The sequence below is a fragment of the Peromyscus leucopus genome, chromosome 8b, assembly GCF_004664715.2.
Source record: "Peromyscus leucopus breed LL Stock chromosome 8b, UCI_PerLeu_2.1, whole genome shotgun sequence".
NCBI classification, from domain to species: domain Eukaryota; kingdom Metazoa; phylum Chordata; class Mammalia; order Rodentia; family Cricetidae; genus Peromyscus; species Peromyscus leucopus.
Genome location: NC_051086.1, coordinates 97238262 through 97263536, shown reverse-complemented (window position 1 = coordinate 97263536; position 25275 = coordinate 97238262). Strand labels below are relative to the sequence as shown.

Sequence of the window (25275 nt, the reverse complement as noted above, 5' to 3'; positions counted from 1 at the left end):
GGGAGGCAGAGGCAGTGCACGTGTGTGTGTGCACGCATGTGCCATGATGTGTGAGTGGAGGTCAGAACCCCAACTTACAGGAATCAGTTCTTTCTACTGTGGAGGTCCCAGGGATCAAGTTCACTCCATGGACCTTGGTGGCAGGCACCTTGCCTTACTGAACCATCACTGGTCCTGTATCCCCTCCTAAGGCTGCCTTAATACTCTTCTGTGAGTTCCAGGCCAGCCTGGGGCACACAGAGAAACCGTCTTGAAAAAATCCAACCAGACAAACAAAAACAGGTGACTCAAAGGTATTCCTCTAGAAGGCTGGAAACTCCCTGAGCCCTGAGATTTCATCACCTCAAGGCTCTGAAAGCCTTCCCTGCCTCCCAACTCTCCATTAACAGCTCTGTCAGCCACACAGTGGCCAGGCTGGTGCTGTTTCTCATTCTGACCCCCTACTGCCTTGCTGCTCTGATGCCAAGGCTAGCTTAGTTCCTCTTGGTTTCTTTTGAGACAGGGTCTCTCACTTGTAGCCCAGGCTGGCATTGGGTCTTCTTGCACCAGCCTGAGTACTGGGCTTATAGGAATTGCCACTATGCTATGCCTGGTTTTTACTTTATCTCATCAAATCTCACTCTCACCCCTCCCACCCCACCCCCGCCAGTACTGGAGATTGAATCCAGGACCTTATGCATGCTAAGCAGGTAGTCTGCCAATGAGTTCTATCCCCAGCCACCTTCCTTCTTTTTCTTCTTTGATTTTTTTTGTTTGTCTTTTGAGACAGGATCTCACTCTATAGCCCTAGCTGTCCTGAAGCTTACTGTACAGACCAGGCTGGCCTCGAACTCACAGAGATCCACCGGCCTCTGCCTCCCAAGTGCTGGGATTAAAGGTGTGAACTACCATGCCTGGCTAAATTTTTGTGTAATTTTATCTATGCATTCATATATGTGTGCACGTGTGTGCATGCATGAGCCATGCTGTGTGAGTGGAGGTCAGAACCCAACTTACAGGAATCAGTTCTTTCTACTGTGGAGGTCCCAGGGATCAAGTTCACGACGCCATCGGCCTTGGTGGCAGGCTCCTTACCCACTGAACCATCTCACTGGCCCGTATCCCCTCCTCTTAATGCTGCGTGAATTCTTTTTCTACCCCCTTCCCCCTTTTGTGTCCTTCCTCCTTCCGGAACGTTTTCTTGCTCAGGCGACCTTAGGAGCTCCCCACTCAGTCCAGATTCCTCAGACTGCCACCAAATCACCACCGGCCTTGGCTCTGTCCTCCCCTTGTTCTCGTGAGCATCTATGGGAGTCCAAGTCAGCCTCCCACTCCTTTCCCGCCTTGGCTTCAGCTCATTCTGGTCTTCATGTCCTTTCCCCAGATCTTCCACTCCACAATCTACACCCTGTCCAGACTTTGGGGCTCAATTCAAGTGCTACCCTGGTAGGACCCTCTTGGGGTTTCTCAGAGATCTAATGCCTGCTGGGTGCTCCTGCACCACAATACCCACATTTTCCCCAGTGATTCTTTTGTAGATATTTATTTAATTTTTATTTCTCTCCCCCTCTGTCTCTGTCTCTGTCTCTCTGTCTCTCTGTCTCTCTGTCTCTCTGTCTCTCTCTCTCTCTCTCTCTCTCTCTCTCTCTCTTCTCTCTCTCTCGTGTGTGTGTGTGTGTGTGTGTGTGTGTGTGTGTGTGTGTGTGTATACAGATACCCAAGAAGGCCAGCAGAGGGCATCGGATTTCCTGGAGCTAAAGTTGTGTGTAGTTGTAAGCTGCCAGATGTGGAGGCTAGGAAGTGAACTTGGGTCCTCTGCAACAGTAGCAAGCGCTCTTAGTTCCTGAAGCACACCTCTCCAGCCCTTCTTGGTGATTCCTCCTAGAAATCCACACTGCCTTCGATGTGTCGGGAGACCCTTTTAGCAGTCTTTTTTTTTGTTTTTTTTTTTTTGTTTTTGTTTTTTTTTTTTTCGAGACAGGGTTTCTCTGTGTAGCTTTGCGCCTTTCCTGGAACTCACTCTGTAGCCCAGGCTGGCCTCGAACTCACAGAGATCCACCTGGCTCTGCCTCCCGAGTGCTGGGATTAAAGGCGTGCACCACCACTGGCCGGCCCTTTTAGCAGTCTTGACAACACCCAGTCCCCAGCCCCCAGCCCCTGCCACACTTGTCAGTCCCTCGCTTCAGGTTGAGATGACATTCTTGCCCCAGGGATGGAGCACTCAGCTTTCACCTTAGCCGGTTTGTGATTCCCTTCGTGGCTCACAGGGATGGGCCAATCAGAACCAAAGACCCCTGGGGACCTTGGTGGGGATTATTAGGACCAAAGTACTCTCTACCCCTAGGTCCTTGGTCATGAGGCTTTGGGGCTTTCTTGTCAGCACAAAGGGGAAGGCGACCTGAGGAAGGGGAGCAGGAGACGAAGCTGGAGAAATCAGGTTCTGGGGATGTCCTATCCTGGTCTTTTCATTTCTGATGATGGACTGTAAATTGCCAGATTGAGTTGGTTGGGCTTGCTTCCTGTTACAACACAAAGACTCCTGGCCATTACATCCAGGGTTGAGGAGCAGAAAGCTCCTTCAGGCTGCCTTCTGGGCTCCGTCTGGGGGCCCCACGAGGTCATGGCATGGCCCTCTGCCCCAGCCCTGATGAATGGCACCTGAGTTGCCCTGTGCCCCTGGCTTGCACATCCTGTGTACAGTGCTGGTATCCAAGGTCTAGGGGAGTAGAATGAGAACCATCTGGACTGCTAATGGAAGCCTTAGCCCTGGGGTGGGTAGGGCTAGGTCTCGGGGCGTGGCACTGAGCCACAGGCCAAGGGTTTGTAAGGTGGGGCTTCAGGCTCCTACGGGATGACTTGGAGGGACCCTTATATCTGAGTCATTAGGCTATGGGGTAAGGGAGCGCATGCCTAGGTTTTTTTTTTTTTTTTTTTTTTTTTTTTTTTTCCTAAGGGAGTAATCCCAGCTTGGGGAGGTGACCCAAACTCACTTCTTCATGAATCCTTTGAGAATGTTGCTGGAAACATTCAAACCGGTGATGAGGGAGTAGCAGGTGGGCAGGGATTGCTGGGAAGGAGTACCACCAGGTCTGGGAAATGTCGGGATGTGGTCTGAAGGGGGCACCATTGAATGCCCCGGGAGAGATGAGAGATGAGAACCAGAATGTTCCAGCATGTTCTGTGATGGCACCTTTGGGAAATGTCCCTAGCTTCATCTCCTACAAGGCTGTAGGACTGGAAGAGGTCAATGTTTAGCTCTGTAGTACTGGAAGAGGAGCATGCTGGGTAATGGGGATTACTTCCTGGGCCTGGGAGTTCTCACCCTGCACCTGGAGCTGATGATAAGGGCCTGCGTTGGGGCAGTGTACAGGAGCACTCCAGGGCATGTGCTGGGTGGGAATGCCTGCCCACTTTGAGGAGCTGGGCTGGGAGCTGGATCCTGAGCACAGACCCAGCAGGAGAGCAGAGGGGTGTCTGGTGTGGCTGGGAAGGGTCAGAGGGAGGACGAGAAGGCTGGAGCAGGGAACCAAAGGGGATAGGAGGTTGACAGAGTCCTCCTTGCCTCTTCTTTTCTGTCTCCCAAGCCCCGGGGGCCCAGCCTTCTGCCCACCAGCTGCCACAGAGCTGAAATGGGTCTGCTTTACATTATCAGAGGAAATGCTGCTTCCAGCCATATGGTCCGCAGACCCTGGGCTGGGGCACCACGGAAAATGGCTTCTATGGACCCCAGCTCTGGCCCAGCCCCTTCTTCCCCTGGAGTTCTACCACAGGCCCCGGGTCCCCCATGGCTCTCTCTGCTGGATGCAGAGGCCTTATATATGTTTCCAATCTTGTCTCTCTTTACCCATTGGCTGAAGGAGGGGAGGGAGGCATGAGAGGGACACCTGGGCCGTCAAAGATGAAGGAATGAGACAGACAGACCCTCGGGTCTGAGTTTAGAGAAAGGATGCCTTGGGAGTGTCGGGAGGCATGCCAGTAGTGAAGACTACAGGCTAGGTCCAAGGTTGCTGAGGGCACGCACAGAAGCTAAGGGGGGTCCATTCGTCCTCTGGAACCCCTGAGGACTTGGAGTGAGTCCCTACTCTGGAGGTCCAACTCTCTACAGCTGAGCCCTGGGCTGCGGTGGGTGGCCTCGTGCAGCGGCCACTAGTCATTGGTGACCATTGACGTTTGACATGTGGCTGGTCTAAAATTAGATGTGTAGAAAGGATGTAGACACATAGGAGCTGGGTGTGGTGGCGTACACCTTTAATCCCAGCACTTGATAGGCAGAGTCAGGAAGATTGGCTAGCCTGGTCTACATAGGAAGTTTCAGGACAGCCAGGACCGTATAGAGAAACTGTGTCTCAAAAAAACCAAAGAAGAAAAGCAAAAACCACGTAGGATTGAGACAACTTAGTGGGACAAAAAAAGTATCTAAAATATTTCATGAACAATTTTAAGTAGTGATTGCATGTTGAAATAATATTCTATATCTATTGGGCTAATCCCCTGGTAGAGGCGGCTGTTTCTTTTATTTGTGGAAGGTGCCCACTACAGAGGTGGCAAGGCCGTCTACAGGTGCCACTGGGTAGCAGATGGCATGAGCTCATCACTAGCTCAGTGCAATCAAACAGTACGTCAGCTCTGTACCAGGGAGGTGCTAAGCGTGGGACAGTGAGCAAGACCAGAGCCTGGCTCTGGTTTCCTGGAGTTTACAGTAATCGGATAATCACTCAGACGGGTGCCTGATTACAAAGAGGTCCTTTAAGCAGTGTAAAGAAGAGGAGGGACCGTGGGCTTTTCTGAAGCTGGAACCAAGAAACTTGATTTGGAGCTAAGTGTGATGGCACACGCCTGTAATCCAGTCTTGGGGTGTGGAGGCAGGAGGATCTGGAGTTGAAGGCTAGTCTTGGTTATAGATGGAGGTTCAGATTAGTCTGGGTTATAGAAAACCCTGTGAAAACCAAAACAGATTAAACAAACATCACACACACACACACACACACACACACACACACACACACACACACACCATGTGAGAGGGAGAGAGAGAGGCAGACAGATAGGCAGACAGGCAGACAGATAGACAGAGACAGAGAGACGGAAAAACTAATTTGGACCCAGGGAACCAGTTGGCCTTCCCTAAAGATTCTTTAGACTGAGGTAGCTTGGTAAAGAAGATTCTAGAGAGGACAGTACACACAGAGGCCCTGTGGCTAAAAGAAATTATAAACTTTTTAGACTTCTGAGGCTGTTTGGGAGGCACACAGAGAGTAAGGTCAAACTGTTGGATCAAAGCAGTGAGTCTGGGGGGGGGGTAGGGGGGGTGCTCACACGGCCCCACGGGAGGTCAGTAAACATAAGGAAGCTGACTGTAGAGATTTAACCTGTCTCCAGACAGGAGCGGTGGAGAGGTTACACCAAGCCTTCCCCCTCCGTGTTGGAAGGGATGCATGCGGAGGGTTTGCAATCCTTCCAGAGTCCTAAGAATACAGTCCAGACCCTTCAACAGACTCCACGGGAGCCCTGGCCGCTGTCTGGCCCTCCCTCCTCTCCCTCCCCCCCTTGCTTTTCCTCCTTTCCTTTTCTGGGCTTGAGGCTCCCTGTTTCTCCAGGCTGGGCTCTGTTCTTTCTCCTCCCAGGCCGGCTACCTCCCGCACCCCTAAGGGCCAGCTTCCATGTCCCTTCCCTGACCTCTCTGGGGCTTTCAGTTACACTTTCTGTACCAGCCAGGGCCGCCTGCTGCAGCTCTCTGGAGAAAGCAGTCGCTGAGGAGGGGACTTGTGTCCCTCCTAATTCCCACAAGACAGAATCTGGATTTTTCCATCAGAGACACCTTTAGGGTGAAGATGGTATTTCTTTCATCAGAATGGAGAGTCCCTTGAGGGAGCAGATATAGTTCTCTCATTATTATAGGAACCCATTTCTGCTATGGATAGTCGGTCCATAGTAGGAAGATGGCCCCCCAGCCTGAGCCCTTCTTCTCCATCAGACAGGGTCCCTCTTCCCCATTACTGCGAGGCTTTGCTAGTGCAGAGATCATCTCTCCCATCTCCTCTGTCTCTCCTCTCCACCGCCATGTCATCCTCCTTGTCCATCCCGTCAGTGGGGGCGGGGGAGACAAGGATGCTCCTGTCTCCCTGATGTCCAACTCTTGGCTGGGACCCGCTGGCCCTGCTCCCTGGCCTGGAAATCTGGAAGGTGTGCTTGCTGTTCTTCCTAGAAGAACAAATCCTCCTGCCTTCCAGGGTGGCCCCAAGCCACTCCCACTAGAGGACCTGTACAGTGGACCAGTAAGGGATGGGCAGTTCTGACCACCTACCTCACCAGCCTCAGAAGGGGCACAGCCTGGAGTCAGGAGTCCTAAAGGCTCCCAGGCCAGGCAGGCAGGAGCCCTGGCTAGGATCTGTCCACAGAGTCTCTGGGGAGGGGCTTGCCTGACTCCTAGCCAGGCCAGCCAGTCTTCTGCTGGGCCATCTGGACAGAGGTTCTGTGTGATCATGTGTATGATGCTTGTGTGTCTTACAGGCCATGTGGGTGGCTGGGAGCTGTGGGGTCATGACCTGGCCCTCCTAGCAAGCCTCTGGCTCCCCTGTGGTCAGTTTCACTTCTGACATCTGGTCAAGTTCACAGCTGGCCAGCTTCCTGAATGGTTTTTTTTTTTTTTTTTTTTTTTAACTTTCCCTCTCTGAGATCTGGGAGTAAAGGTCCCCACTCTTTTCTCCCACCCACCGCACTCCCACTTATGACTGCACATATGAAGTTGCTGGATTCTTGTCAAAACTTACAGAAAAGTGGACAGGAACTTAGAACATTGGAGATTATAAGGGCTGAGAGTTTGGGGGGAGGGACCCTGATCTACACATTCAATCCCGACTAACAAAACGTGGGTGTTTCCAGAAACAAAAAAATTCTCCTGGCACCATTTTTCTTTCCTTTTGTTTTTTTGCTCTTTAATGTCCATCATTTATGTTTTATGTGTAGGTTTCGGGAAGGCCCGAGAAATGCTTATACAGGATGCAAGGGGGAGGTGACAGGGGCAGTGAAGGGGGTCTGGAGCTGGAAGCCGCCAGCTGGAGGGTCAAAGGTTCCGTCTTGACCCAAAGTAAGGCTGGAGAGACCCCAGGACCAACCACATGCTAAACTCCCCACTGCCCCCGAACTTCTGGGGAAGAAAATAAATACACAAAGAACATCCCACTCCCCAAGTGCCTGGATTGAGGTCCATAAAAACGCCACCCGTGTACAACGTTGCTAGTCTCTTTTCAGGGTTCGGAGGACCCTGGGTGGGGAGGGGTGGTGGTCAGTCTGTGCATACCCTGCCTGGAGCTCCTTCATGCTAAATAGAGGGGGAGCCCACCCATTCCAACAGCAAGCAAAACAGAACAGGCCAGGGAGGGGGTGAAAACACCACTGAGACCTCATGCCCCTTCCTGGCAGTGCTCAGGAAATCAGTCCTTTGCAGAGGCCTTGAAATTTCGGAGAAACCTGCCACAGGCCACGGGCCAGCATCTGGTTTTTTGGTTGTTTTTTTTTTTTTCTTGCTGCACTCTCCCACCAGCCCGCTTATCTTCACTGTAGCCTTCTGGGTACAGCCAAACTCAGGCTTGGAGAAGGGGAGGAGTATGAGCATTCCTCCACGCGCAGGGCCTTGGAAGACAGACGCCAGCTCAGACACAGCAGTCCTTGGCCTGCCAAACCCGGGGGCGAGGAAGGCGGCCCCCGTGAAGTTCAGCTCAGTTCCCTCCGATGCTTTTCTGGCAGCGACCCCCCAGCAGGATCTAGTCTCAGCCCAAAAAGAGCATGGAAAAGCAAGATATCTTATCGTGTGTGTGTGTGTGTGTGTGTGTGTGTGTGTGTGTGTGTGTGTGTGTTATTGGGATGGTGGGGGGGGGGAGTCCTTGGTCCCTGACCTCTAGGGCTGATTCTAGGGGCCAACATTGGCTCCAGGCCTATGCCGAGAATGAGGACACTAACAGATGTACCACCCTGCCAATGCCATGTGGGTAAGCCTGACAGAGACAGAGGAAGGGCATCACCCCACTCCCCAAAGCCCTAGCCTGACTCCATTAGGATGGGCCAATGGACCAGGCCTTGGGCAAACAGTTCATCTGCACAAGGCTTGGGTAGGGGCCTGGAAGTGGCAGAGGGTGGGACAGACTTGGCTTCCGGACATGTCTCTGAAAGTCGCTCCATCCCTGCCATCACGCACACCTGATGCCCTCATTCAGCGAGGAGGATGTCAGCCTCCATTGGCTCTCTCTGCTGCTGGGTGTGCTGAGCCAGTCCCTGCCTCTCTAGCCTGTGTGTAAGGGGGGAGTGTGGACTGGCTTTCAAGCCTGCCTGCAGCTCAGAGGGGCCTGTAATCCTGTTTATCTTTGGCCAGAGCGGAGGAGGGAGGGACTAAGGAAGGCCTAGCCTACCACAGCGCCCCCTGTTCTCCAGTTCACAGTGTGGAGTCCGTGACTCTGGCTCTTTAGTGTTGCCTGAGTCTCTGGGGCGCCCCGATACCGTCTCTGGTGTCAGACCCCCAGATCTGACACCGCTAAGGGGTGGGAGAGGGAGAAAAGGCCTGAGGCGGTCATGGGGCGGGACAGGCTTGGGGTGGTCCTGCCTCTCACCGGAGAGGAAGTGTGGTCAGAGGCAAGGGCTCCCTCGGGGACAGCAACAGGGCTATGGTGTGGGGAGCAGGGCTCAGAGGCCCTGCACAGAGGAGCTCGGCTCTGACTGCTGGGCCACCCCAGGGGAAAGGGGACGTCTCTGTGGGGGGCTGGCTAGAGCATCAGATGTTGGAATGTGGGGCAGGACAGGGGCTCCCGGCCTGCGAGCTCACACCGGGGATGTGGCTGTGGACTCACTGCTGCACAGACTCTCCACAATGTCAGCCCTCTGGATGCGGCGCAGGGCGGCTAAAAGGGCATCGAGCGTTGCGCTGTCCTGGGCACCCCAGCTGGCCATCAGGGCTCGGACTGGGCAGGTCTCGTGGGTGAAGGAGTCTATATGCTCAGGCTGGTAGCCCAGCTCGCCTGCCAGATGTCGCCAGGTGTCCCCTGCCGAGCCTTTGAGCAGCTTCTCCACCTCCTCACGCTTGGTCAGGGGCAGGCTGCTGTAGAGGTTGCCGTCACCCTTGAGGGCTGCAGAGGACAAGAGCAGGTCAGTCCCTAACCCTGGACCCTCTTTCCTCCAGTGCACATAGAGGGTTGGGCCAAGGCGGCGAGTTGGAAGCAGAGCAATGGTCAAGATGAGGTCCTAGGTAGGGCCTGGGTGGGAGGGACCTGGGCCATGCTGACTCACTGTCTCTTCTTCACCCTCAGCTCCTCTGGCATCATCTTTTCCACTAGCGTCCCCTCCCCCCCCCCCCCCCCCCAGCAATCATCAAGGCAGAGGAGGGCACAGGGCTCTTCAGCTCCAGGCAAGTGCAGCAAGTGTCCTAGAGCCCGGCTAGGGGCTGCTAATTAGGGTACACACTTAACCACTTGTTTCCTAGAAGTCCAGCGCAGGAGGCTAATTGCAGCTACTTTGGGCAGTGATTAACCCCCAGGGGGGACAATTAGCCTGATGAGTCTGGATGCTCCAACTTGTAAAAGCTTCCATTCCCCCAAGTCATCCCAGGGGAAAACATTGCCCTTCCCAAGTCCCCCACCCCAGTCAGCCTCTCCTACCCATGTAACCCAGCTAGTCCTTCTGTAGTTTCATCATAGCTAATCGCCCAGTCTTTTGCCTTCCCACTCACCCTGGCCTGAGGCCGTCTGTGTATGGGTCTGCTGGTCGTGCAGGCTCTGGCTGTCCACAGAGATGCCACTGTCGCTGTGGAGTTTTTCTCCCTCGGGTGGGGGCGTCTGGTTCACTGGCCGGCTGTTGGCTCCTTGTTTGTTCTGTTTACAGCTGTTCCACCTGGAACCCAGGGGCAGGCCAGGTCTCCGGGTGAGGGCTTGTGTCAGCCAGTGCAGCCAACACAGCCGTGCCGATGGTCCAGGCCAGGGCCACGGCAGGTGCCCTCCAAAGTATCTAAGGAACTTGCTTTTTTACGTCAGTGGTTCTCGACCTTCCTAAGGTTGCGACCCTTTAATACAGTTCCTCATGTGGTGGTGGCCCTCACAACCATAACATCATTTCTGTGGCTACTTCATAACTGTAATTTTGCTATTGTTATGAATCATCATTGTAAATATCTGATGTGTGGGTGGTCTTAGGTGACCCCTGCAAAGGTTGGTCAACCCCACCCAAGGGGTCACAACCCACAGGTTGAGAATCACTGCTTTACATGCTTTTATCTAAAAGGCTGAGAAGTGAAAAGGTGCTCATTTCTGCACACACACACACACACACACACACACACACACTCTGAATGCTCTATAGGCGTAGAACTTGGTAAGCATTCAGTAAATGTTCGCAGAACAAACAGTACATAAATAAATAAATTACTTCCTAGAAATTCCACTTTTCCCAATCTACCCTTCTAAAACAATCCCACATGTGAGCAGCAGACACACACACACACACACACACACACACACACACACACACACACACACACACACAGATTTCCTTGGCAATAAGCAATAACAACAATAAGAAAAAACTGAAAATAAACCAAATGTCCATCAGGAGAGGACCGGCTAACTACATTATGGTCCAGGCATGTTGCTGAATGAGAGGCTGTAAATGATCAGACAATCTGAGTTCTGAGGAAAGCTCTCCTGAGGGGGATTAGGAGGGGAAAGTGCATTGTAGGTGAACGGTGTGTTTCCACTGAGTCATTAGGGCAGCTCTCCATGTCTACATATAATTATAAAAAATTCATGTGTGAGTGTTTGTATTTAAAAAAAATACAGTATAAACAGCTGGGAAAGTGTTATCCTGAAGAGATTTCCCACAAGATGGGTAGGATTTGAGGAAATAAAGCGAGGCTTTTCCTTCTTGCTTTGGAAGATATTGGTCTTGGGACTGGGGCGATTGCTCAGTGGTAGTAAAGCTTGCTTGGTACGTTCAAAGATCTGGGCTCCATCCCCCGCCTCACAAAACAAATTTGGTCTTGTTTGCATTTGCTTTTGAAAAGCATGTATTACTTTGATGATTTAAAAACAAAATACAAAAGAGAATGGGACAACCATTTATAGTTGAAAATGCCTTCTGGGAGTTTTTCTATGTCTTGAATTCCTTGATGTGGGTACCACAGAAGCCCAAGGGTGACATGGGAATTTGAGGGTGACATGAAAGCCAGAGTGATTTAGGAAGAGAAGACTCATGTATACCCAGGAAACTGTGGGGTGAGTGGGGTTGGGGGCAAGGATGCAAGCAGCCAGAGGTGGCAGGAGTTAAGGAATGGGGGAGCAGCCTGGGAGTGGGGAGGAGCTGGAGCCGGGACAGGAAAGGGAACTCTCTAATGTCACTGCCCGCCCCCAACCTGCCACACCCAAGGGTCAGGCACGAAATGGTGAGTGAGGATGGGTTTAGGGTTGAATTCAAAGAGTATGTGTGTTTTCAAATGTCCCCTCCAGCCTCACTGTGTCCCCTCTTACCTCTTGAAAGCAATATAGGCCACGAGGCCGACAACCACCGCAGCCAAGATGGAACAGTAGACAGGAATGAGGTTGTCCGTGGTGCCTCGGGTCACTACAGGCTGGGAGCTGCCCATCACAGTGGTCACCATATCTGCCACCGTGCTGGCTACGGGGTCTTGATCTGGAGGTGCCTCAGGCTCCTGGGTGCTGGGGGCCGTGCTGTCCGAGCCCTCTGTGGGTGTAGACCTTGTGATCCACCGGTCAGGGATCTCTGGGGAACAGGACCACAGGAGTTAGGACCTACCCAGGCCTTCCCCTTAGCTCGGGCCCTCCAGTGCCTCATCATGAGCCTCCAATCCCCGGTCCCAGGCACATGGGGCCAGGCTGTTATGCATGGGGTTGGGGGCTGGGACTGTGCACACGAGTCACGTGACCGGAGACTGACGTCAGTATGGAACCTTGCCTTCCCCGTCCAGAGAATGGGCTCTCTGAGAAGAAATGGTCTCTAAGAAACTTTTTGACTTGGGCTGCGGAACCACAATTCTAGTCTCTGTCCAGCAGCCAGGCACGAGGCAAACACACCAAGAAGCCTGAGCTGTAGCGATGTTTCAAGCTGGAGCAATGCCTCAGTGGCTTGGAGGGATGCAATTTCGCTGGCCTGGTGACCAGGGCCCTCCGGAAGGATGTGGCACTTAGGTACCTGATCAGAGATGCTGCTCGGATCAGAGATGCAGGTGGCACTCAGCCCTCTTTCCTGTCTCAGATGCTCCAGGCTGGCACCAGAGGTGGAGAGTATAACTAACTGGCTTGCCTCCTCCCAGCCAGTCCTTGTCCAGTGGCCGGCATGTTGTTTCATGCGCTGCCTGACCCCCAAACAGCCTGGCCCTGGCACCTAGAGAAGACTGGGTCAGACAGCTGGCACCCTTGTTGGCAGGAAGCAGACAGCTGGTGGAGGGAGGATCTAAAAAGTAGGCACTGCCTCCTGCCTCAGAAGGAGCAGTTCTGGGCTTGGCCACCCATCTAGGCCTGCTCATGCCGTTCGGGCACTGCCAGGCTTCCTGGCAGAGGCCCCGGCCCCTCCTGGCACTGGTGGGTGGGATTTTCCATTCTGCCACCCAGCCAGAGGCAGTGCTAGAGGTTGTGGGCTCTGGATGATGGCCTGGGGGATACTTGTCTGGGCAAAGCAGCCTGTCCCATCCATTCTCACTTCCCACGCTTGGGGCAGGCATGCTAGCAGGGTTAAGGGGAGGACACCTTGCTACCCAGCTCTGTCCCGCCCAGGCTACATTGTGCCCACCCAAGCTGGAGTTGAAGCTGCCCACTGGTTCTCTGGGCCTCCCCGGCTCGAGACAGAAATGCTTCAAAGGCCCCATTTTCAGCACCTTCTGAGGGGTAAGGCCCCCAGATGTGAGTCTGGAATCCATCTGGCTGGCAGTAGGGAGAAGATTGCCATCTGCTGCCCGGTCCCACCCTTCCCCCATCCCAGTACTGGACAGGGCTGGAAGGGGAGCGATGGGAAGTGGAAGAGACAGTCCTGTCTGGGTGTTGGACCCTAGAGCCTTCTTGTGACGTGCTAGGGTAACAGGGCCGGTCGGGGGTACAGCCTGAGCCCTGGGGCTGCAGATATGACCCAGTTCAGATTGACAGCCCTGACCCTGATGCTGACGTGGGTGGGTGAGGGGTATAGAAATGAAGGAGCCTCGGAAAAGGGCTGAAAACAGTGTCGAGTGTCCAGGACACCTTCCCTCACCCTCTCCAGCCTCTCTGATGGGGGTGGAGACGAGATCCAGATGTGGCCCTGTCCCCTAGCATTCCAACCTGCTAAGCCCTTGGCAGGTCCTGACAGCCATTTCCGGAATGGGAGCTATCAGGAGGAAAAGGGAGCAGGTGACCCCTCTGAAACATCAATGTGGTAAGGGGGCCGGGCATCTGCCCCAAGGCTGGGTGAGTCACCATGTTGACACCTGAAATGTATATGCAGGAAAGTATGCTACATTGGACTAGACTGCCAACTCAAGAATCAAATTCCACTTCCTGAAAGGGATGCTTGGCCTCCGGGCTAACATTTAACCCTTCGGAGGTTGGAACAGAAAGAAGAACAATATAGGGATAAACATTCCTCCAGGGTACCTCCTGCCAAGATGTCTGGGAAAGTAGGGTGGCATTTGGAAGGAAATAACTCCCTAAACAGCGAGGTCTTCTCCTTTTCCAACTAGACCCTTCCTTTACTCATCACACCCCTGACCCTGTACCCCACTGGCTGATTCAGACCTACCCACGGAACTGTGCTGCCCACTGGCCTGCTGCCTGGCTGTTGAAGCTCTCTCCCGGCTCAGCCTGGCTTCTGGGGCCCATGAAAATCTCCACCAGAGCCACCCGGGGCCTATGCCCCACGGCATCCCTCTCCACCTATTCAATAAAGAACACTGCAAACATATTTAGGTCCTCAGTGCGGCTTACCAGCCTTCTCCACTCTGTTACTTGAGCAAGCTTAAGTCTGGGTATGGGGGAGGCTCTGGCTGGTTGTCAGGACCTGGGCCCCTCCTACCCCCTGGCAAGGACAGGGTCCTGTATCTTCTACTCAGCTAGAGACTGATGGAAGGCAGAAACCGTGCTGACTCTCTCAGAATCTCCAAAGCTGGGCCTGTCTTCTTCCTTCAGGAACTAGGGGCTGGGTTGTGGGGCTCCCCTCACTGGACCAGTGCCAAAGGCCATCCCTCTCCAGGAAAACTAGGGACTCCCTGAAGATGGCGCTCTTGCCTGCTCCCTGTGAGCACAACCTGAGGTTAGAGTTCATAGAAAACCAGGTCCATGGGTGTGGCCACCGGCTGATGGACAGAATGGAAAAGCACCGCCCACTTCCCTCCCAGTCCCCTCTGAGATGAACACTACCAACCAGTGACCATGGTGGCTGTGCCCTGGCTCCCAGGTGCCTCCTCCTCTCCCCGGATCCCCCTGTCTCCTTCAGGTGAGCTGTCTGGATAAGGCAGGCCCACCCAGCTCCTACAGCCCCCGGTAGACAAGAGCCCTCCAAGCATGTCCCACCTTTTCCTACCCACCCCCAGCCCATATTTACCGCTCCTCTTTTGTTCCACAAGACTACTTCTCTCATTGCCTGGCCATTTACAGCAGCCAACTCCATCTTACTACCACAATGTTTCCACCTCATCCCCAGACACCAGGAGAGGAATGTACCATCTACCCCAACAACCCTATGGCCATCAAAACCAGGTCCAGAGCCAAGAGTAACCTCCCTGATGCCACGCAGACCTGATCTGATTTGGGATTGCTACAGGCATCATCGTCACCTGCATCTGGCCTCAGAGCTGCAGGGTCCTTACTCCTGCAGGTCCCCAGCCCCACTCCAGTTCAGAAAACCTGCCCCATGCTAAGGAGACCTGCATCTGTAGCTCCTTCCAGGTGCGGTTTGTTGTCCATGGAATCTCTGGGAGAGGAGTTAAGAAGACTTCTTCTAGTGAACATCTAACTTTCCCAACGTCAGTCCAAAGAAAGACTTAGTGGAAAATGGTTTTGCAGTGAGGTCGAATCTGGAATCGCCACCTCTGGGCATTTATCAAGAGGGAACTAAGGCTCAAAGAAGGTGCTTGCCGGATGAAGGCCCGCCGGGGCCCTTATGATCCCTAGAGGGCGCCCTTCCTCACCAATCCAGCCCTGCACCCCCACACCGCCCTGCCGGGAACCCACGCTCACCCTCGCACTCAGCGTCGGCCCAGGGCGTGCACTCGCGTAACTGGCGCTCCGTGTCCTCGCACACCGTGCAGGGCAGGCACGGGTCCACATGGTTGGCTTCGTCTGAGTACGTGCCCTCTGGGCACTCTTCACACACTGTGTTCTGTTTGTCCTGGCAGGAGTACACGAGTCCTGAGCCCACCTCGCACACGCTGCACGCCTCGCAGCGGCCAGTCTCCTCGTCCTGGTAGTAGCCATAGGCACATCGGCACACTGCATCATCTGCCTCGACGCAGGGAGCGGACATGCTCTGCAGGCCCAGGCACTCGGTGCACGGCTTGCACGGCTCAGTGGCGCTCACCACATCAGAGAACGTCACACCTGAGGACAAAGGCACAGAAGGGAAAGCATCAGCCTCAGAACTTAGTCCCTTGGAAGGTGTTAGGGTCGCTTGAATACAGGGCTGGAGTCCCTCCTTGCCCAGCCCCAGCTAGAGCTATTACCGTGTCTCAGCTTTGCTTTCTTACTGACCTCCACTCCCTTTTCTGCCTCAGCCTCAGCCTGTGGAAGCTGGTGTGGCAGCCTACTGGGAAGGAGACCAGGATCCCCTCTCCAGAAGAGCTTGAGGGCTCCTGAGGTCCCAGCTCTTCAGGTAGCTTCCTGGGCAAGCTTTAGAGTTCCCAGCCCGGTACCTAGTTCCCAGCCTGATTAAAGAATAATGTGAATGTGGGTCCTATGCAGCCTCCCGTGGGAGCTGTGCACCCACGAGCCTCTCTGCCCCAGCTGTCCTTCTGGTCCTCTTCCCATGGGGTGGGGGTGGGTGGCAGGGTCAAAATGGGAGGGACTAGGAGTGACAGCAGAATTTCTGACCAATAATGCCTTACCATACTAACTGCTAACAGCATGGCTCTTAAGACCAGGGCCTGTGCTCTGAGCAAGACAGTCCAGGGACAGCAAGAAAGATAGAAGCTAGAAAGCATCAGGGACTTGCATGTATAGTTCCCTGGCAGTATAAAGGGGAAGTTTCCAAACTCACTCTGGACTCACTGTGAAGTAGGGCATGTGAACTCTGGAAACTCAGGGTAGGCTGTGTGTGTGTGTGTGTGGGGGGGGGTTGTTCCTTGCCTCCTGAGAAGCGATCAGGGAAGGGGTGGACCCAGCTCTCAGTCCCTTCCATCCCAGGGAGAGAACTCTGTGCCACCATTAAGACAGGAGGAGCTGTCTTTGCTCAGGGTGTGAAGAAGCTGAGAACCAGGGGAGGAGGGAGGGCTTGGCACGTGGAGGTGAAGGTAGAGAGTATGGATGGGGTGGAGAATGGGACCTGCAGTGGGACCCCATGTTGACACCGTCTAAAGGCATCGGGATCATATCCTATCAAGTGTGGGTGCGGTGGCGAGGCAAAGGATGGAGAGGAGTTAACCGGGCAGAGTGGAGACAGGAGAGAGAAAACAGAAGGGGCCGGAAGACTGCAATACACTTGTATTTCTAGTCAGTTCCTCCAGAGGTACCCAGGTTTCTTTTCCTAGGGATGAGGCAGATCTGGCTTCAAAACTCACTTCCATCACTTATTAAGTCTGTGACTTAACCTTTCAGAGAATTTTCCTTTCTCCGTGAAATAGAAAATAATAGCCAGGTATGGCGCTGCACAGGAGGATTGTGAATTCAAGGCCAGTCTGCTCTACATGGTGATTTTTGAGGTTAGCCTGGGCTGTACAGCAAGAACCTGTCTCAAAACTAAGTAAGTAAGTAATATCCCCACCCCCATAGGGTTCTGACAAAGAATAAGTGACGGGCTCCATGGATGAGCAGTGGTAAGGACAGTGGTCTTTGGTGGTTGAGATACAGACAGCAGAAAGCACTTGTCTAGCAGGACATCTGACCTCTCCAAATGAGAGGGTGCTTACGTGGGGGTGGGGTGGAGGCTAGTCACACTGGATGGAAAGAGCAAGCCGGCTCCTGGGAAAAATGCAGAAATTAGCCGGAAGGCTCCTGGGATTAGGTTTTGGATGGTGTGAAAACTGTGGTCTTTTTTGGCAGAGCATGAAGGCAGGAGCTTAATAGGCTTCCTAGTGGAAACGTTTTTTGAGGGTGGAGGGAAAGTCCGCTGGGGTCTCCAGCCCATAAAGTAGGCTTGTAAAAGCAGCCTGTTAACACAGCTGGAGGGGAGTGTGGCGGGGGAACCCAAGGGGGAGGAAAGAGGAAGGGAATGAGGTGGGGAGGCTGCTGCAGCCCCCTCTGAGCTGCCCTTAGTTCCTGTTGCCCTTCCTCTTCCCTAATTCCTGACATGGCCCTCCCCTGAGCTCCGAACCCACCAGCTGCTGAGAAAGGATGCACAGGACGGAGACAGAGCATGGCCTATGGCATCTACATCCAGGCAATGATGTTGACTCTGCCTTGGGATAGACTCCATGAAGCCAAGGCAGGTCAGGTACCACCTTCGGAGGGGGGGGGCTTCCCATTCAGCCCAGGTGTCCTATTACTGGGGACAGGGTTACAGAAGTCACAAGCACAGGGACAGAAATACATGTGTTTGAGAACACTAAGGAGCTGGGGTTGTCTGAAGATGGGACAGACTCGGGAGGGAGCATACTGAGGTAAGACTAGACTAACAGGTAGTCTCAGAGACCCCGGCTCTGTATTCTGTTACTAGCAGCCCTCCGAGTGGGGACTGAGTGCCAGGCAGATGCAGGATCCCACTGGCAGCAGACAGGGAAGCAGCTCTGCCCTGGGCACCCGAGGCAGCAGCAGAGCAATGAGGTACCTAGCAGCAGAGACCAAGATTCCCGGTCCCACAGGACACAGAACTCACTTGAGGATGAGAACAGAGCTGTCACCCTTCTCCACCACTCCTGGAAGACGGGACTCCTTCCTTCTGAAGCAGATGCCAGGTAGCTCCCCTCTGCTGTTCCCACTTGGTGCCATCCCATAGTAAGGACATCCCTGTGCTCCAGCCTCTGTCCCTCCCGGCATCAGAAAGCTACACAAGAGTGGCCTGGAGGAGGGGTAGCCACACCCTCCCAGGATCCCCCAAGGTCAGTTTCCCGGGCAGCCAGGTTTGAGTCTCCTTCCCTTCCCCCCAAACCCACAGAGGGTAGGCTGCAACCATTGATCTTGCAGTGCAGAAGGTATTTTTAGCTGGCCTGAGCATCAGCTTCTCCTTGCCTGGCCACACTCTTCTACCAGCCTCTCTGCTTGGGGGCTGGGAAGGGGGACCCCTTTGGGGGACCCCCCACCAGGTCCCCCTCCCCTGCCCACACACTCCCCCATATACTCAGCATCTCTCTGCCTCTTATATCATATCCTGCTCACTTCTGGTGACCATACAGAGGTTGGCAGGGGACCTGCCAGGAGGCGGAACGCGTACAAGGTCTGTTCTGTACATTCTACACCTTCCCCCATTTGCCATCCTATACTCACTATCCAGGCAGGGTTCACACACGGTCTGGTTGGCTCCACAAGGCTGGGCCACACCTTCGCCCAGGTTGCAGGCTTTGCAGCATTCTCCGCTATGGGTGTACAAGCCTGTAGGACATGTCCCCTTGGCACCTTCAAGAGACACCTAGGTGGAAGAAGATCAGAGGGTCAGCCTGGCAGGAGAAGGGGGGGTATCTTCCAGGGGATCAAACACCTCCCTCTTAATACCTTCTATTGGAACCACCTGGGCTGGGATGAGCTCACCCGGGAGGCATTAGGAGGATCAAAGCTGGCAGGAAGGAAGGCTGTGTGTGTGTGTGTGGGGGGGATAGTGTGCCCTTGACTGCTGCTGGGGTGTGAGGTCACAGCCTCAGTGGCTAACCTTCTGCAAAGTTCACCTTGGGGTTACAGCCCCTCATGGAGCCCTGAGGATACGCCACGTGGGGAGGGCAGCCTGAGACCAACATCCACAATGGCTGGACAGGTTGCAGCTTGTACAGGGCTCCCGGCCAAGGGGGCCAGTGGAACTGAAACCTGGCCTGAACTCCATTTGCTAAGCCTCACACCTGCAGGGCTGCGATTACCCAGCGGCAGGGCCTTTTCCTAACAAAGGGGAACGGGGTCCTTCTCCAGGTCTCGTTCCTCATATTAAATATCAAAAGGGAGTCGTCTATGTCCAAGAGCAGAAGGCCAGAGGCCTGGGTTCAAATCTAGACTCTGTACTGGAGGTCTCTGTCCTGCCCTGGTTTTCCTTTGGGAGCTGTCACCTCTCTGCAGATAGAGACAGTGACAGCTTGGTGCCAGAGCAAAGGACAGGCTGATGGGCAAGTCTGGCGCCAAGACAGGGAGAAAGGGATGCCTGTTATCAGTAGCTGTTCTCACCATCCAGCAACTCTGGTCCACCAGAGTTGACTTCCAGTCACTAGCCTGACTCCATCGCCTCCCCTCGCCTCCCATGTGGCCCCTGGGAACAGGGCTGGAACTGGGGAAAGGGGAATCAAATTCCTGCCACTAAAGCGTCTTTGCTCATGGATGGAACGACTTAGCACCAGATTCCCCAGAGGGAGGGGCTGCAATGAGGCTCGCTTTGTTTCTGTTCCTTAAAGAACGATCTTAATGTCTAATAAAACTCCAAAGCCTTCTCTGCAGGCTCCAGACCTTGCACACACACACACACACACACACACACACACACACACACACACACACACCCCATTTGATGCTGAGCAATTTGGGCTCTTGTTGTGAGACCAGGGAGCTTTACAAGGTTGCTTGGGCATTCCTCTACAGCTTCCATGCTGGATAGATATTTGCCAAGATACCAAAACAAAACAAAACCCTGTGGTCTCACCAGAGTTTGATGGGAAAGGACATATAGAAAGAAGTTGGGGGACACTGGGTGGTTCCCTAGGGGCAACATGGTCTCCGTGAGCCCAGTAGGAACAACGCAGGCAGCACAGGAAGCTGCCACCATCTCCTCCCAGGTGCCAGCAGCAGGAGTGAACGCTGGCTGGCAACATCTGCAGACCAGGAGCCCTGAGGCGAGCTTTCTTCTGGAGCTGAGATTCCAGAAGGGTCTGTTCCCATTTCCTTTCGTCACTTAGGGCTCTACTTAAATATCACTTCCTCTAGGAAGTGTTCCTGTCATCCCCACCCCTCCCAGATTAGAGGGAGAGCCATGGACGCGAGGTTGACCTTCTATCTCCTGTCCTACCTGGCACAGAGTAGGGCGCCAATGTTCGTAATTTGTGTGATTTCAGAACAGGAAGCTGCCATGTGCCTTCAGTCACCTACAAGTCTGCAAGGCTAACTTTGTGTCCTCAGGGGCAAAAAAGTGTGCTGGTGTCCTCCCGTGTCTTTCTCGGTGACCTGGGGGCTGCACCCTGCTCTGCCTCTGCAGGTCCTCCATCACTGGGGCACTGGCTGTTAGCACCAGCGATTACTCAGGGCTGCAATGCAGCAGTGCTCTCCTGTTCTTGGTCCCAGATGACCACATTTCTTGTCATTTTGTCAGCTTTTTGATAGTTTTCCTGTCCCTTCTCTTCCTGTCAAGGTATCAGTTGTCACTTCTTGCTCCCTATCACACTGTGACCAGAAGAGTCCCTCTCCTAGAATCATAATGTGTCAGATCTAATGGAGTCTTTAAAATGATGTCACTGGGCTTGGTTTAAAAAAAAAACAAAAACAAAAACAAAAAAAAAAAAAAGCTGTCTGGGAGCCAGGTGAACACAAGCCTGTGATCCCTGAATAAGGGGGTGCCAAGAAAAGAGGATCTCCAGTTCAAGGCCAGCCAGGACTACACAGAAATGGAGATGAGAGGGGAGGGGGAAGAGAGAAAAAAGTGTGTGTGTGTGTGTGTGTCTGTCTGTCTGTCTGTCTGTGTAGTAGGAGCTGACACAGAAGAACAGTACCTGAGTCAAACATTTGAGCATAATCACTGCCCATTCCACTTCTCCAGTTGATGTTAGGCCCTCATCAGTTAGGGCCAGAGTGACAAACAGGTTTTTAATTTCTCTCTGCCTCTGTTTCCTACCAGTAGGTAGTCATGACAGCACCTGCTTCGAACTACTGTATTAAATGAATGGGTGAGTATGGGGTCAATGTTTTTAGAACTCTCCTTTTAGCTGGGTAGGCATGGTAGCCTATGCCTTTAATCCCAGCACTGGGGAGGCAGAGGCAGGGGGGTCTCTGTGAATTCCAGGACAGCCAGGGCTCTTACAGAGAAACCCTGTCTTAAAAAACCAAACCAAACCAACCAAACAAACAAACGAGCAAATGATTCTTCTCTATTCCAGTGTGTGTTCCCTTTGTGGACCTGGGGTATGTACCATGCCCCACTAAACCGAGGTCAGCAGAGAGTTGGAGAGTGTGAGTTGGGGGTGGAGCTGTATGGTCCTGGTGGGAGACGTAGTAGCTTTGGGCAAACATCTCTGCCGAGACCCTGCTCTCTCCATGCCTCCCCGCTCCTTTCAGGACTTGTATTTAAAGTTGAGGCCACATAATCAGCATCCACATCTGCACTTGATTTATGTCCTCTATCATAAAATCCTAGATTTGCTGCAAAATAGTCTGTGATTTTTGAGCATCTTATTCTTCTGAAATCTCAGTTTTCCTATCTAAAACACTGGGCTGAGTAAGATTCCTGCACTGGGCTGCTGTGGGAACTGAATGAAATAATGTATGCAGATCTGTCTGGCATACAGTAGGAGTTCAATCAATGGTAGTTATTGAGGAAGTAGCATGTCTTAGGGAGTATGAGCGGCTGACCCCAGGGAAGTCAAAACAGAAAGGGAGCCGTCCGCCAAGCAGGAAAGTGTGACTCGAGTTCAGGCTAATTGCTCCAAAACCCGATCCAAATTGAGCAATGTATCAAAGTGACAGACCCATTTGCCTGATAGTTATATCTATTACATTTATTCATTTCCAAGTTGATAGCATGACTTCTCCATCTTTCAGAACGTTTGCCATCTATTTCTGTCATTGCAGGGCTTTTCAGTGTTCGGTCGGAACAGAAATCACACCAGTGTTTGCAGTTCTATGGATGCTTCCATGGGCTCAATCCTGACCATTCACAACAGCTTCGGAGAAGGCTCCTCGGAGAACAAAAACCTGGTCCCAGCCGTATGGGGTAGGAGAGGTTTTCCACAATCTGGAGAGCCTTAGATAGATTCAAACCCAGGGATGGGCATTGGCTTCCAGCCCCACGCCCCACCCCTTTGGACAGCCACTGAGTCATGAGAAGGAGACTGATGTTGATTCCTTAAGAAGCTGCCTTGTCTCCACTTGAGGAGGGGCGAGGGCTCTGCCCACGTGGAGCTGGGGAGTGGCTCAGTTCAGAGGCACAGGGCACGGCCTAACCCACCCAGCCAGTGGCAGTTCAGGACCACACCCCCTTTCATGATCTGTAAGTAAAGGGAAGCTGAAAAGGAACTGCGCATGAGGAAAAAACCAGAGCCTTGACTCCCAGCTTCCTACAGGCCATCTCTGTTTTCCAACTGGGGAGCCTGGTGTCCTGCCTAAGTTTCCTGGGGATCAGCCTCTCACCTGTAAAATGGGAATAACTAAATTTACCTTGCTGGAACCTAAGGAGTATACAATGTAAAAGTACCTAGGACGGTGCAGGTCGCGGAGTAGGCACCTCCCAAACGTTATTATGTCCTCTCTTCCAACTTATCCACTAGGGAGGAAGCCATGCGCTGGAACTAGGCTGGGCTGGCCAGGTAGGGTGGAGGCTTTTCCCTCCGGGAGCCGCCTCACCATCCACCCTCTGCTCCAGCCCCGACGCTCACGCTGCCCATTTGCTGCCTACGCTGCTGCAGCCCTATTAGGAGCATTAGCCAGCCCGGAGGCTCCGGTTACAGACGTCTGAATGACAAAGTGCCTCCATTACCGGCGCGGCCCGCCAGCAGACTCGCCGGGATGCGCTCTGGTTTCAACACTCTCTCAGCGGCGCAGGAAGAGGCTGGACCGCTGAATTGGCTCATACCGAACAATCTGGGCCAGAGGTGGAAAGTAGAGCCCCGGGGGCTCAGGTCCGAAGGTTCTGTTCCTGGTCCACCTTGCTGAGGCCTCCTTGCGCGCCTTTTCTGAACTCAGGGATATCCTCCTGTCCAGGTCCAGAGGCCACGCCCTCATCTCTCCAGGATCGGAACCACACAGCGCCCAAGGCATCTCTAACCAGGGACGTTCGTTAACAAACACCCTTGCAGCCACCCCCAAATCCCCCGAGGAAGCCTCAGGTATTGACAGCTCCAAGGAACCGGGTTTGGGCTTTGAGGATGAAAACCGACGCTTGAAGAAGTTCTCCATCCTCTGGATTCCACCTCTGCCTACCCCTTAGGATGGTGTCACCCCATCCCTGCTGTGAAGTTGACCCCCCACCCCCACCCCAAGCTGCACCCTTGAGTAGAGAGACCACAGAGCTGGAATGAGGTGAGGGTCCATCCAGCCACAGGACTCTGGCCCAACTTGCTTGTGAGATCTTGGCCAACTTGTTTCAACTCAAAAGTCTCTGCCTCCCTTATCAGTAAGATGGAGCTTTGGGGGCACGGTGCTCAGATGAAGAAAACGGTGGAGGGAAGAGTGAGGATGCCACTTTCATTGCCAAACTTTCTTAAGATCGGATCAGAAATACCCAGAGTACTCAGGTTCTTAGCAAGACCTGATGACCGAGCTGGAGTTGGTGTCTCTGAACAACAATACGATCGAATCCGGGGCATCCAAGCGGCCACTGTCTCAGCCTAACCAGGTGTGGGCGGGATGATGACCCTATTAAGTTGTGGACCGGAAGGAGCTCGAAGGGCGCAGAGCAGGGGGGAGGGGGGGCTGCTTAACTTAGAAGGGGCGCAGTGCGCAGCCCCAGGCGCGCACGCAGCTGCTAACAGCAATCCCGCACCCCGCAGTGCCCCCTGCGGGTCGCCTGGAGCTTGTGCATTCCCCGAGCTGTGCTCTGCGGGAACCGTCACCGCCTGGAGCGCCCCAGCGCTCCGCATCCCTAGACCCGGCAGGCGTCAGATAGGGTAGGGGGATGCTGGCGCTGTCTCTCCCGGTCCACTGCTTTGCTTCAAACCGTGTGAAAAGGCTTGCCAAGGATCCACTCTGGGAACGGATTTGTCCCAGTGAAGTGGGCGCTCGCTTCCCAGCCTGGGATGCCCAGCTGCAATTCTCGGACTGGGCGAGGCCGCGAGAAAGAGCGCTAGAACCCACGCGGGAAACGTCTGTGTCTGGGCTGTCCTCATCCCACTGTCCTTGAGTAGGCAGGTGGGGCCCCGAACACTTTAGGATACGCACCGCTTTCCATCTCTCTACCTCTTTGGTGGCAGTTTCTTTTCTGCCCTCCTCGAAGCCCACTTCTGGCTCTTCAACCTCTCTGCCACTCCCGAATCGCTCCCTTCGACGCCCCTCCCCCCTCATTGTCTGGCCGGTCCCCATTGTCCATGCCCGGTCCCCTCTGCCTCCAGTCCCTCCAGCCGCCTCCCCCATTGTTCCATCGCTAGCCCCTCACATCTCTAGCGCCGCTCTCATCCCCCCCCCTTTCTCTCCTCGGTTCTGTCCTACAACTCCCCAAGGACTAAGATGCTAAAGGGAAAAGTCCTCTCGAGATCCCAGAATTCACATGCCGTCGTCAAAAGAACCTAGGCTCCCGTAATTCCCAAACCTCCTTCCGAGAAACCCCTCCCACTACCCTACACCGTCCCCACCGCAGTACCCAAAGACCAGCTGCTGCTGCAGCAGCACCAAAGACCAGCATCGGTGTCACAGTCCTGTCCGCATCTCTATCCTGGGACTGGGTCGCCTCTGCGCTCTCAAAGTCCCAAAAGCTTAGAAGCGCCCCTGTGGGCCACGGCATCGCAGCTCCTCCGCCACCCGTTCCCAGCATCTGGGACCTAGACGCCCTATTCTGTTTCCTGGGTGGTGGCACTCGGATCCCCTTGGGGTTCGGCTCCTGGAAAAGGTTAACAGGCGTCCCTCCCGCTACCACTTACCCCTAGAAGCAGCAGCAGCAGCAGCAGCAGCAGGCGTGACCGGTCCATGGCGCTGCAACCAGCACCTGCCCTCATCGCTCGCCTCCGGCCACAGCGCTCCGCTTCTAGCTCAGTCCGCTCTGCCGGCCGATGGGCTGCGCTGAGCTGCGCTGCGCTCCAGCGCCTGCTGCCCGCCGGAGCTGGCGGCGGCTCCACTCGCTCTAGATGCCGGCGGGCGGGAG

General features: G+C 54.0%; 1 protein-coding gene across 1 annotated transcript; it reads right to left on the bottom strand.

Moving 5' to 3' along the window:
• Window positions 1–7472: 7472 nt before the first annotated feature.
• Window positions 7473–25244, bottom strand: Ngfr (nerve growth factor receptor). The gene is made up of 6 exons (XM_028869001.2): window positions 25055–25244; window positions 18573–18714; window positions 15177–15536; window positions 11484–11736; window positions 9695–9855; window positions 7473–9095 (listed from the first exon to the last, which is right to left on the bottom strand). Exons 1-6 carry the CDS (start codon window positions 25127–25129, stop codon window positions 8791–8793), a joined length of 1296 nt encoding a protein of 431 aa, XP_028724834.1. The 5' UTR covers window positions 25130–25244; the 3' UTR covers window positions 7473–8790.
• Between the last annotated feature and the right edge of the window lie 31 nt (window positions 25245–25275).

Coding starts and splice junctions, on each gene's coding strand:
- Ngfr (XM_028869001.2), bottom strand. CDS start 25,129: ATGAGGGCAGGTGCTGGTTGCAGCGCCATGGACCGGTCACGCCTGCTG. Junction 18,715..25,054: donor TGCTGCTGCTGCTTCTAGGG/GTAAGTGGTAGC, acceptor TCTTCCACCTAG/GTGTCTCTTGAAGGTGCCAA. Junction 9,096..9,694: donor ACAGACGGCCTCAGGCCAGG/GTGAGTGGGAAG, acceptor TGTCCTCTGCAG/CCCTCAAGGGTGACGGCAAC.